A 13,307-nucleotide genomic window follows, 5' to 3' on the forward strand; every position below is an offset into this window, starting at 1 on the left:
AAAGAAGTTTTTTCAAATCAATTGATTTATTTTAAGCACTGTCTCCGTTACTTTAAAATTTATACGTAAATTACATGGCAAGGCCGATTACAATACAATTAGTTACATCTATACATGACATTGCCCACACACACTTGTACAAAGAACTGTATTCATCTCACAAAATGTTCAGAATACGCATAAAATTACATTATCAACTAAATTAGCACAATCACTGGGTTTAAAGATTCTCCGACTTTAAATAAAAATTACTAAATGTATTAGCTATTGGTGCAAAACAAGGAATATTCCAGTGTTCAGTACAAGTGTGTATCAGACCCTATACATAAATTTTGAAAATCAGACTAAAAATAAAGCCAAAAACATTCTAATTTTATCACAGTTTTAAGATGCCCAGATTGTAAAAATACCGAAAGAAAATGCTTACATCGAGATTAATCACTACAACTACATTTGTATATAGTGAATACATTTTAAGCAAATAACGAAATATACTAAAGCTCAACTATAAGAATATACAAAAACAACTGAAAATTATAGCTATAAAGAAATTGTGCGAGATTACAAAATCTATTTTGTATAAAACCGATATGTTCCAACTGCCACCGCTGAAATTAATTTTGACTAGAAATACATTAATACAAGAGATTCGCATAGGATTTAATACTTATTTCGAGTAATTAGTGAAACTTAGGTCTATTGACGATAGCCTCCTATTAAGATGCGATTATACTAACTTCTATATAACTTATGGTAAAGGAGTCGAGACTAAACGCAAACTGTTACTCCAAGGTACAAGAGTAATACTTTACTCTGTCTCGACTAAAACTCTACCAAAGTCAGTGTGATGTCAAATCAATCAATCCTTACATTACAACCTCTATAAAGATAGCGCCAAACTATATTTTATTAAATGTTTAATTATTTGCTCCAATTTTATAACCCTTAATAAATGTGTGGTAAATTGTATTATATAAAAAATCTACTCTGAAGTAGTCAGAATCTACTACGGCTAAAAAAAAAGAAACAGAAATTACGTCAATCATTACGCAAATCATTGCATGTATGGATTTTACTAGAAATTTTAGATATTTCTATAATTTGTCATTATATATAATGTATATAAATATAGTTTGGCCTATCTATACAACTTACCTAATACAAAACAGGCTATGCCCCAATTATTGCACTTTAATTTTCACGAAATTTTGCAGTTACGTGATGTTTTGGAAGAAAAGCGTTCAATATAAATACTAATCTATAAATAAGAAATCAAAATGATGTTTAGAATTTTTAAATTACAACCACTTTCTGCCAATTTGCAGTAAAATAGGTTTAACAAACATAAAAAATAATTCAGGAAGATTCGAATACGAGTCTCAACGCGCTGAGTTGTTTCTTTACTTATATAGTTGATTAACCATTTATTAATCAATAAAAGATTAAAAATGTGACATTCAGAAGCTGAAAATATTTTAAAGAAACCCGAACATCAGTGTACTGTTAAACAAAACGACTCTGAGTACGGATGAAAATCCCGTAAAACTTAATATAAGAAAATACGATAGACAATAGAACTATGCTATACAAGCGTTAGCCTACACAAGTTACTTGCAGTCTTCAATACTAATCTAACACGAGACAAGAGATGGCGCTGCATTACAAAGGAGGTGTTTTGTGAATTGTATTATTAAACTACAAATACAGAAAAACTCACAATTTTTTTAAAATTATTGTTTGAAGTTTTTACATTATCTCAATTGTTGTGCGTAATCTATGATACAAGTTTTTAATCAAATTTTTTTAACAGGTCTATTTAACTCTTGCTGTAAATTTCATACCAGATTACCAAATCTCAGAAGAAACACAAAAAAAAATTATAATTAATGATCTTCGTGTTTCTTTACAATACAATCTTGCGACTACGCACCAGGAGCGCTATATTTTTCATATGAAATCATTTAGGTCTATCTTTCTATATAAACGTGTCCTAAAGAAAGATGTAAAACACCTCCTAAATTCCATTAACACTCTCCAATACAAACTGTATATTTTTATATTAAAAGCAGACATTTTTTTTTCTCGAGATTTCTTATTGAATTAACTTCATTACTTTGACGTGATGTTAGACAAGTTATTTTAAAATTATGAACGAGGCAAATATGTATATTTGACGTCATCATTCAAAACAACTGGACGAAAAGTTTTTATATTTTTGATTTTTTTTTCCAAACCAATGATTTCCATTGTCGTACAAATACTATATGCGATAAATAATCTTATATAATTAGAGTCTAACTATGTCTATTACACTTCTATCACAGTGTAAATAATGCACTTAAGACTTACTTCAATGAGACAATCCTAACGCAATACAACAACTATACATAAACTTAAAAATACATAATGTAATTAATTATTTAAAGGCATCCGGAAAAATGTATGTGATACTTGCGTAAATTATAGGTATGACACAAAATATGTGTGTATTATGTGTATCAAAAGCCTTGTGAAATGTTCGAATCTCGCGTTTTGTAATTACTTAAAAGTTCATCAGCTTCCAAAGCCATTTATTTCCTCGGGATCCTAACCTAGTATCTCTGGATTCTACTCACCAGTTACTCGATTAAATGTAAAATATTTAATTTTACCGACAATATCGACCTATTTATGTGAATGTGAATTTACATCAGCGATATTGTGGATATTATGTAAATTAATTATATACTTTATTTTCTTGACAGTATTGTATTGGCATAGTCTGCAAGGATAAATAAATATAATAATAAATTTTAATAAATACATTTTTTAATGATTGGTAAGTTAATTAAAACTGTCAGAAATTAAACCAATAATGCCGACTTTAAGAGAAAAAATTGTTAATACTGTTGCATAAAAAAAATGTTTGTATTGCACACTGTATAAGACAAAAATGAACATAATATAAACTTATTTTACTTTCGATAACATGGACACGCCTGAACATATAGAGACGAAGATATATTATAAAATCGCAAAAAAAATCATTGATGGAGATTAATACATAACGCAAACCGATACAAAAACATTACAACTAGTATCAAGATTTGTCAATCCCATATAACGCTAAATGTTGTTACTGGTTCAATGTGACTTAATACTTCATAAAATCTTGGATATAAAAATAAATATTTCAATTATAATAACATAATTATTAAAACAAGAGAATAGATCTTAAAAATGTACCAAAGTATAAAAATTAGCGGAATAGTTGAATATAATTGTTTTAATAAGTACTCCAACTTATATAAACAGAATAATTTTTCATATAAAATAATACCTTTCTGTCATGCTCTCAGTCCGAGGCACAGTGCTAGTTACCGCTAACTATCTTACGGCTCTCCAAGTCATCCATATTATTTGAACTGAAATTTAAAAAAGAAAAACAAAATGTTATAACTTTAGTACACGTAGGGCGCTTTGCGTTTAACGCGCGTTGGCAGCATAGATATGTCGCAGTAAAGTAGTTCAATCAAAGTGTTCATTGAATCTCTAGACAGTTAGTTAAATACCGATATTCAATCAAGTAGCCAAAGTTCCGTGAGACAAGTCAGTGAACGAAACGTTTAACGAGTTTCCTAAACGTTCCCAGGCAACATGACTAACTTAACCTAACCATTTACAATAAAACAACAATGGAATTTCCAAGCTCTTAGTTCGTCATGATCACAGTGGAAATAACAATAACAAATGAAATAATCATGGCGGTGTCGCATGTTTACAATTAGACCAAAAAATCATTTGAATCAAAAAACTTCTTTGCCAAAAGAAATATGTACTCTAAAAGTAATCAGCCGTTGTCGTGACCGCCATCTTGTTTTACATTATACATTTTAATCAACACACTGTCTTTCGTTCAGACAGATAGTTAAGCGTTTTCTGCGCTGCTTTATTTAAATCAAAATGCAAGCAATTTGATTGAATTTCGATATTTAATTAACTCTGATTTAACTACTTTACTGCGACATATAAACCGCGCTTTGCACTTTTTTCAAAACTTATATAATAAGTTATTTTACTCCATAATCACTCAATAACAACTTATTTTTCATAATACATACATAAACAGCCTGGTTTTTTTTTAATTTTCACGAGTCTTACCGCAATTTATCATCGTTCTTCCACGACGTGACTTGTATGTGCGGCGGAGGCAGATAGCTACGAAGCGACTGGACCAACTGAATTGTATCCAACAGGACTGAAAATATTTAATATCATCCATGAAAATTGAATGAACAAAATAAATACAGCAAAAAAGGACCCTGATAAGCAAAAGTCAGGGGTGGGTTCGCAGCTCCATTAAAAAAAAAAAAAAAAAATATCATCCATGATGAGTATTTTATTATATCAAAATCAGAGACTGCACGCGCTCTGTAGCATAGGCATAGACAAATGCCTAGGCATAAAATAGCAGGTGGTAAATATCTCGTCTTCATTTCAAAAAATGTGTGGGATCTCAATAATTTAAAAGTGTAATAAGTTAAACAAAAAGTAAAAAGTTGAACAAAAATTCACTTTGTAAAACAACCAAATCATTATAAGGGAAATTCCCTATAATACCATTTTAAATCTCAATTTTTGTTCCGAGTTTATCATCACAATAAAAGATTGGAGTTAAGATAAGAATACTATTATACGTTTGGTTTGCTTGCTGAAAATCATTAAATCTTCATGAAGCTTTGTTCCTTAAATGTATGTATGCTAGTCACAATAGTCAAACCATTGTTAGATAAAAGTAATACTGACTTTTCTGCAGTTGCTCGCTCTGTTTCCCATATGGTTTGCACATAGCTGGCCGTACACAAGGCCGCATACGCTGCAAATTACGGGCCAACTCTGCGAACGCACGCACTACGCGTTCCTGACCGCCTGACCCACTTGACCCTCCCGATAGAGACTCCAGGCTTTCGAGATTCGCTCTGTAATACATTGTTATTTCGTCTTAAAATACGGGTCGATTATTTAGAAGTGCCACGAAAGGGGAATTACACCTGTTTCTTTGATTTTCCTTGCTATGCAGCTAAGTAACCAGTCGTCGTGAAATTAGCTGAAATACGTACTTGTTGTTCTATTTTAATGTATAATAATCATTATTTCATTTACAAAGATGCGAGCAATTGTGAATTGTGCAATGTTAATAAATTTTACTAACATTGCTTACAAGAAACAATATGATTTCCCTAAAAATCATTACGAAGTTTCACTTCTTCCGTGCGGAGCAATTCCAGCCACTACTTTGAATTGTCTCACATGGGAATGGATATTTTATTAATTTTTTGTGTATTTTAGAATATGTTTTCTTATATACCAATGATAACACAAAATTGTTCTCTTAAGCTTACAAATACCCAAAGGCTAAATCGATCGAAATGTTACTTGATAACGCATCAGAGACTATTTTAGAAATTATTTATAAATTATGTATTATTTATTTATTTATTATATTATTACCAGGCAAGTACTCAATTAAGAAAATTTAGCTTACCTTAGGAAATCAGTCAATTTGTGATCATCAGTGTAGTGGTGTTTAGACTTGGTGTCCAAAGAAGTTTGTGAAGATGACCTCTGTGAGTATTTATCAATTGACTGGTGACTCATGGAACGATTTTGGTGGAGTAACATTTGCTGATGCTGTGAGAGTTTATCAGTCGCACGACGATCTGTTTTGTCACCGGCTAAATTTGCTGCAAATATTGTATTAAGCTGCAGTACTACAGTTTCAATTTAATTTCAAACAAACAAAATAAAATGTGTCATGAAAAGCTCGTTAATGTATGTTAAAACATCTTTGTATCACACTTCTTCGGCATTTAAACAAAGTGTTAGAAATGTTTATTAAGTCTAGAGTAGACCCAGTCAACTCATAATAATGCTTTAGAAAAGTAAAAATTAAAATAAATTATGGTTTTAAACTTTAAATATATTACATAATAGCCACCTTACTGAATATATTTATAGAAAACACTAATAATTCCATGTGTAATTAAAATTAAAAAAATATTTGTAACTAGCGGAACCAACAGACGTCCTGCATGATATTTCAAGCAATTAGTATATTAAACAAAGTATGAGAGTAACGTACCAGTAATTGTATATATATAAAGATATTATATACCTACATATGAATTACGCGCATTTTCCTAATATTTTCTTTCATACGAACTTCTCTTGACAACACAACAATAAAAGAATTATCAACATCGGTCCAGCCCTTAACGCATGATGCTGTGACCAATGGAAATAGGGATTCATTTTTATATATAGTTCATTCAGATGTATTTTATATTGCATATGTGTATTTATTATTATTAAATTAATAAAAAAGTAGTGAAAAATAATAATAAAAATTGATTTTTACTTAACAACTCACTGAGAGCAGCTAGATGTGGTGCAAGTGGCAGCTGATAGTCTTGTGGCAGTGCTGCACCACGGAGTAGACGCTCTACTGCTTGACTGTCTGATAAATTGGAACTGCCTGCATCTATATTAACCATAAGTTTAAAAAATATCATTGAACATTATAACACATAAAAACAAATTAATTCTTTTTGAATAAATTTTTCTTAAATCTATGCTACTTCAAATGAAGCTGTAAAACATTACTTATTTCCACAGAACATTATCATAAATGTATACCTGGTATGTATGTTGGTTGTTGAGATAAGTGCTGTTGTATAGATTTCTGTGTCATTTCTAACTGGTTCTTGTAATAGCGACAAGCTGGGTTTGGACAATTTTGAACAACTTCTACTATAAACTCTTTCTCCATACCAAATTGTTCTCTACCAATTGTATAAGATTCAACCACCTTAAACCAATACAACAGAGTAAAAAAATTGTTCCTGAGTAATACAGAATAATAAAAAATGAATACGAAGAACTTACAGCTCTGACAGTTGCCTCTAATCCCAAATGTAGGCCATGGGGACCATTCATGTGTTTCAACATAACAGCATTTGCAAAATGTTCATAAGGTAAAATTATTTTACCATTTTCACGATATATCAGACGTCCTTGAGCATCTAAACCAACCCTTGATGCCATCATTCTGAAACATGGATCATAAGCTTTTATACTCTACTTGGCCAAAAAATGGATATCAGGATTTTCTGTACTATTAAAGAAGTGGAACTACTAAGGTAGTTTTTAAGTTACTTACTGTAAATAAGTTGCACTTGGAAGCATGGAAGACTCTTTGAGATCGCTGAAACATTGAAGTAGCTCTATACTGGGACTCCAGCCCTTATTTTGTAAATATAGTTGCAATAGCATGTAAAGCTTTTCTGTGACATATCCCTCCGCGCCGTGCGGGGCTGTCGCGCTGGATCCGCTTGCCGTACTAGTGGCATTTCCACTACTCTTCGCTAACACATTCTTCATCGTCTCCGCCAGATCCATCTTGTAGATATCTAAGTATGTCCTCTTTTGGGAATCCTGTTTAATAACACCAGAAAAAGTTACAAAAGATCAATAGATTTCTCGAATATTATAGCAATCAGTAAATCATAACCCGACCAGAATGGAAATAATTTGCCAAGTACTGCAAAAGTATGACCTCTTGTAATCCCGATATATAAATTTCCTTATTAGTATTTTATTGGAAAAAATTAATATTTCTTACAAGCTGGGTTTACTTTTTTGTCACATTTAAGATTTGATTTGACAATGGTTTATAAGTGATTGACAGTTGACATTCCCCCTATTTGACTTGCTATATAAAAAAAATGTACTGTGCTATTTGGCTGACTTCGTTCATATTTCATAGTTCAGGGTCAGACAATATTATAATGGTACAGCCACAGCACACACGAATTACATGTTTGAGACGAACCGAATGGGAGAAGGAAAAAAAAATATATACCTCTCATTATATCTTTTATTTAATTTCTTCTCTTTGATTACAGCTATTTTGTATATTTATGTGTATGTGTTTTGTTTGTAATAAATAATATGCCTATGTCTATTTAACTCTATTGATGTATATAGTACATCACATACACCTTTAATTACATTAGTGATTAATCAACAATTTTCTTTAGATTCTTGGAGGTTTACTACCCTTTTGAAAGCATGTTAGGGAAAAAAAAACAAATAGAGTTTTCAACTGCTGTATTTTTATACGACTTCTTGATGTGCCGTTCAAATGATCACAGATCTACGGATCGAATCATGCGTCTGAAAATAGACTCGATTTATAGACTGTCAAGTATAAGTTGGCGTTCCAGTGGCGGCGCCTCCTACAACCCTCTGTGTTGCCACTTTTTTTGTTTAGTTTGGATTGATGGATATTTTTAGATATTACATTAAAGGTAAATAAAAAACTTAATAACAAAAAATTATTTTTTATGGTAATTATGGTCTGTTAGAGGCATTATTCCTTCCATGAATTCTTCAGAGTCATCTGTGTCAGAAGAATCTGAGTCGCTGCTATTCAAATCAATTAAAAATGGTTCCATTACTGTTTCAAGGCGGTTGTCTGTCATACGATAATTATTTTCAACATTTATAACGTGATTACAGTGTTTCTGCCATTCTTCAGCAGTTATTTTGGAAAATGCACTATGGATTCTCTGTTCCATGTTTTCAGAGAGGCCAGTAACATTTGTGTCTGCAAATATTCTTTTGAACGAACTCCAAATGAATTCTATTGCATTAAAGTCACAATGATAAGGCGGAAGTCTTACAGCCTTATGACCATGTTTCTTTAATATTTCATCAATTAAGTAGACATTCTCCTGATTGATTGTTTTTATAATTTCATACAATTCTGCTTTTTTCATGGTTTCCAAGTATGAAAGATTGTTTTTTTTTATGAAATCTTGCATCTCTTGTTTCTTACTGTTCATTGTCACGCGTTTATTTATTTTAATACAGTGATATGACGCATTGTCCATCACTATTAATGAATTGGGCTCTAAGTTTGGGATAAGCTTTTCTTGTAGCCATTTACTGAAGTTATCTCCATTCATCTCGTCGTGATAATCTCCACTTTTGGTCTTAGATTTGAAACACAAAAGACTATTGGGGATAAAACCTTTCTCACTTCCGGCATTCACTATGATCCATCTCTGACCTTCTGAGACTTCTGTAAGGACACCTTCAGTTTCCTCAGACTGCCAACATTTTTTAACTTTATAGCCAGGGTGTAAATAAGTCTCGTCCAAATAAACGATTGGCCTCGGATTGTCACTCCTTCTATTATTGTCTATTTCTCGTAAAAATCTTGATCGCCAGGCAACAACATCATATCGCTCCATGAGAACCATCCTTTTGGATTTATTCTTTTTATAACTAAATCCCAACTTGTGTAGTATTTTTCTGAGAGATTCTATACTACCCTTGAAATTGATGTCTGCCTTTAGATCACAATGTAATTTTCTGAGAGTAGGGACGGAATTATTTAAATAATAAGATTGGATTTTGCGTCTAATAACACAAAGATCAAAGTCATCCAAATCAGAAACAGTTAATTTTCTTTTTCTACTTTTACCTGGAGTGACTAGTTTTATCGTCTTAGCCTCGGAAGTAGTGTTCTCTGGTGTGGAATTGTCATCACAAGCTGTGGATGTGGAAGGTCCTTGAGCTGCTTGATTAGGGACTTCAGTTCTCGCTGTAAAATTACTTTCCATGATTTTTCCCTCTGAAACTATACGGTTCACGGTTCTTTCAGAAACACCTTAAATAAAACAAAAAATATTTTAAGTTATCCATCAATCACATTTACTTTCAAAAGCAATTATTATTTTTCCCTAAATTTGGGGATATAAATATCACTTTTAACTGGCAATACTTTACCTGTCAAAGCCGCTGTTCGAGCATTCACTTGTTGAAATGGAATAATCGGCCCATTGTTACGTTTCTCCTCTTCACAAAAACGTTTTACAGCTAGAATAATTTCTCTAGCTGCACTCCGCACTACTTTTGGCATGTTTCGTAATGATTTTTACACTTTAAAACACAAATTATTAGCACCGACACACGTGAGGCTACCAAGCTGTTAGAACTGTCAACACAACTGTCAAAATTAGTACCTTTTTCTGCCACACGCCAACTTACACATGACAACCTATATAAAAAAACATTCCTATTCCTATCCATTTCAACAAGTGAATGCTCGAACAGCGGCTTTGACAGGTAAAGTATTGCCAGTTAAAAGTGATATTTATATCCCCAAATTTAGGGAAAAATAATAATTGCTTTTGAAAGTAAATGTGATTGATGGATAACTTAAAATATTTTTTGTTTTATTTAAGGTGTTTCTGAAAGAACCGTGAACCGTATAGTTTCAGAGGGAAAAATCATGGAAAGTAATTTTACAGCGAGAACTGAAGTCCCTAATCAAGCAGCTCAAGGACCTTCCAGAATGGAGGAGGAGAATGTCTACTTAATTGATGAAATATTAAAGAAACATGGTCATAAGGCTGTAAGACTTCCGCCTTATCATTGTGACTTTAATGCAATAGAATTCATTTGGAGTTCGTTCAAAAGAATATTTACAGACACAAATGTTACTGGCCTCTCTGAAAACATGGAACAGAGAATCCATAGTGCATTTTCCAAAATAACTGCTGAAGAATGGCAGAAACACTGTAATCACGTTATAAATGTTGAAAATAATTATCGTATGACAGACAACCGCCTTGAAACAGTAATGGAACCATTTTTAATTGATTTGAATAGCAGCGACTCAGATTCTTCTGACACAGATGACTCTGAAGAATTCATGGAAGGAATAATGCCTCTAACAGACCATAATTACTTTAAAAAATAATTTTTTGTTATTGAGTTTTTTATTTACCTTTAATGTAATATCTAAGAATATCCATCAATCCAAACTAAACAAAAAAAGTGGCAACACAGAGGGTTGTAGGAGGCGCCGCCACTGGAACGCCAACTTATACTTGACAGTCTATAAACCAGAAAAATCGCTAAATACTGTCAAAGTATATGACAGATTCACCTGTCACCACCCACAGATTGTGATTTCAAAATTCAAGTGTGATATGTAATAACATAATTCGAGGTTATGTTTCGAAATTGTAATAATATTGAGCATGGCCATGGCATTGTACTAAACGCAGTTTCATTATTATACATTTTACGGGAAAAAACAGTGAATACATAATGGATGAGTTAGTTGTTGGCACTTATGAGGGATTTTTACTAGGTTATTCCCTGCGTACAGAAGATGAAGTAAGTTCCTTCGATAAGATAAAGTTACTTAGGTCCAATAGATATTTTAGGTAGGTGGTTTAATTGTAGTAATAATTTAATTAAATGGTTTAATTATATTGTAATTTGTTTTAGGTTACAAAAATAAAGCAAACATTTGCAACACATTCACATACAGCATCTGTTAGATGTATATCTATAGCGGGAAAATTTTTAGCTTCAGGAGGAACGGACGACAAGGTTGTAGTTATCGACTTAAAGACAAGGAAAGAGCACACAGTATTAATGAACCATGATGGTACTGTTAATACTGTTGCATTTACACATAATGGAACCCATTTACTTACTGGAAGTGATGATGGCTCTATTATTGTAACTAGGACCGGTAATTGGCAAATAGAAAAAGTTTGGAAAAAAGCCCATGGAGGTAATAGAATATTTTTATATAAAGCTTTGACTAATTTTTGAAGTAATAATTAAATATTAAATATTTTTTGTTTTAGGACAACCGGTAACAGCAATTGCAGTACATCCATCTAACAAATTAGCATTGAGCCTTGGTGGGGACAAGACTTTAAGAACTTGGAATTTAATAAAAGGAAGACCCGCTTTTACTATAAATTTAGCCAGCAAGGGTATAGTTTTGCCTACGGAAATCAAATTCTCACCTGGTGGTGATAGATTTTCATTAATATCCCAACAAACTGTTGATATATGGAAAATTAGTCAGGCGGGATTAGAAAAGAGAATTACATGTACCTCAAAGCCAAGTGCTGTGCAGTGGACCAGTGATGAACAAGTGTATGTTGGACTAGAAAATGGCAACATTTTAACTTTAAGTGTTTCTGAAACCCAAGCTCAAACATACCCTGCACATAAACAAAGAGTAAAATGTGTTTTCTTTGAGAATAATATACTTTATACAGCCTCAAGTTCAGGGGAACTAAAAGTTTGGTCGGTAAATGAGAATAAATTAAAGGAATTATGTTCTACAAATGCCTCATGTCGAGTGACGTGTGTCACATTAAATAGACAGAGTTATTTAATCAAGAAGGAAGACACAGAAGAAATTGAAAATCAAGATGATAAAGTCGAAAGTAATCCCGAAGAAACTGATCCAGATAGTCATGAAGATTCAGAAGAAGAAAATAAAACCCCACGTAAAAGGAAAGTGGGTGCATTTGTCACCATTTCATATGGTGATGGTGAAGATGTTAAAAAAGATACAGAATCACCAGCCAAAAAGAAAAAGAGACGTAGGAATAAGAAACCAAAAAACAAAAATAAAGAATAATATGTGAATCTACTTTTCTTTCCCTTGATGCTATACATATTAATCTACCTATAATTAGGGTTAACATAGGTGAATATAGAAATAGGTGCCCAAGTCTGTAAGTCTAGTGATCTAAAATGATCACCAATTTAAATATTGTGCTTTATAATAAAACCATATAGAGTTCACTAGCTTCTTCAAAAAAATTCTGTTTCAATGGCAACACTGTTATTAATTTATTTATATCACAGCTTTTTTGCAAAGGAATAGGCAGAGACATTTGATCATGGTCCTGACCATTCCTCTCTTATTTCATCCACTTTCACCCTATGGTTGTTGGATGAGTACATTAAACTTGATTTTTCTCTAATTCCTCCTGAATTTGGTGCAGGTATGTATGACAAAGCTTATTCGTCCGTTCATGTTTCATGGTTGCACTAATAAAACGTTACGTCTCGCAGGATTTTAAAAAATGCCATTATTACGACATTACGTTATGATACAATGTTCCCATATTATATTTAAATGATCAAAAATTAAAAATAATTAATTTTACAAAAACAACTGATTGAAATATAAAAATAAAAGACAAATATGATTTCGACTTTGGTTTCTTTATTTACTTTTAAATAATAATCTTTATCTTGAACACACCCAAATACATAAATAAATTGCAAGTACATAATAACTTAATTTGGTCCCAAAATAAATATTTAAATAATTTAAGGAAATTATATTTAAAAAAAAACAAATAACATTAATAAAAAATTACACTTTCGTTTTGGCAATTGTTAACGGTTTAAACTAATTATATAAATAAATA

General features: G+C 31.8%; 2 protein-coding genes across 4 annotated transcripts; one reads left to right on the plus strand and one right to left on the minus strand.

Moving 5' to 3' along the window:
- Window positions 1-16: 16 nt before the first annotated feature.
- LOC111003083 lies at window positions 17-7,698 on the minus strand. 3 transcript variants are annotated; one of them, XM_022273445.2, is made up of 9 exons: window positions 7,555-7,698; window positions 7,199-7,473; window positions 6,925-7,087; window positions 6,676-6,847; window positions 6,410-6,520; window positions 5,525-5,723; window positions 4,786-4,958; window positions 4,141-4,237; window positions 17-3,404 (listed from the first exon to the last, which is right to left on the minus strand). In XM_022273445.2, exons 2-9 carry the CDS (start codon window positions 7,435-7,437, stop codon window positions 3,353-3,355), a joined length of 1,206 nt encoding a protein of 401 aa, XP_022129137.2. In that variant the 5' UTR covers window positions 7,438-7,473; window positions 7,555-7,698; the 3' UTR covers window positions 17-3,352. The 3 variants fall into 3 exon arrangements, with proteins under 3 accessions (XP_022129137.2, XP_022129136.2, XP_045483980.1); XM_022273444.2 differs by having other exon boundaries at window positions 6,398-6,520; XM_045628024.1 differs by having other exon boundaries at window positions 6,398-6,520; window positions 7,661-7,693.
- A 3,338-nt stretch (window positions 7,699-11,036) lies between these two features.
- Window positions 11,037-12,663, plus strand: LOC111003088 (p21-activated protein kinase-interacting protein 1-like). Its single transcript, XM_022273450.2, has 3 exons — window positions 11,037-11,232; window positions 11,347-11,638; window positions 11,715-12,663. The coding sequence occupies exons 1-3, from the start codon at window positions 11,164-11,166 to the stop codon at window positions 12,503-12,505; spliced, it is 1,152 nt and encodes a 383-aa protein (XP_022129142.2). The 5' UTR covers window positions 11,037-11,163; the 3' UTR covers window positions 12,506-12,663.
- Window positions 12,664-13,307: the final 644 nt, after the last annotated feature.

This window comes from Pieris rapae, chromosome 4 (assembly GCF_905147795.1).
Source record: "Pieris rapae chromosome 4, ilPieRapa1.1, whole genome shotgun sequence".
Classification (NCBI taxonomy): Eukaryota; Metazoa; Arthropoda; class Insecta; order Lepidoptera; family Pieridae; genus Pieris; species Pieris rapae.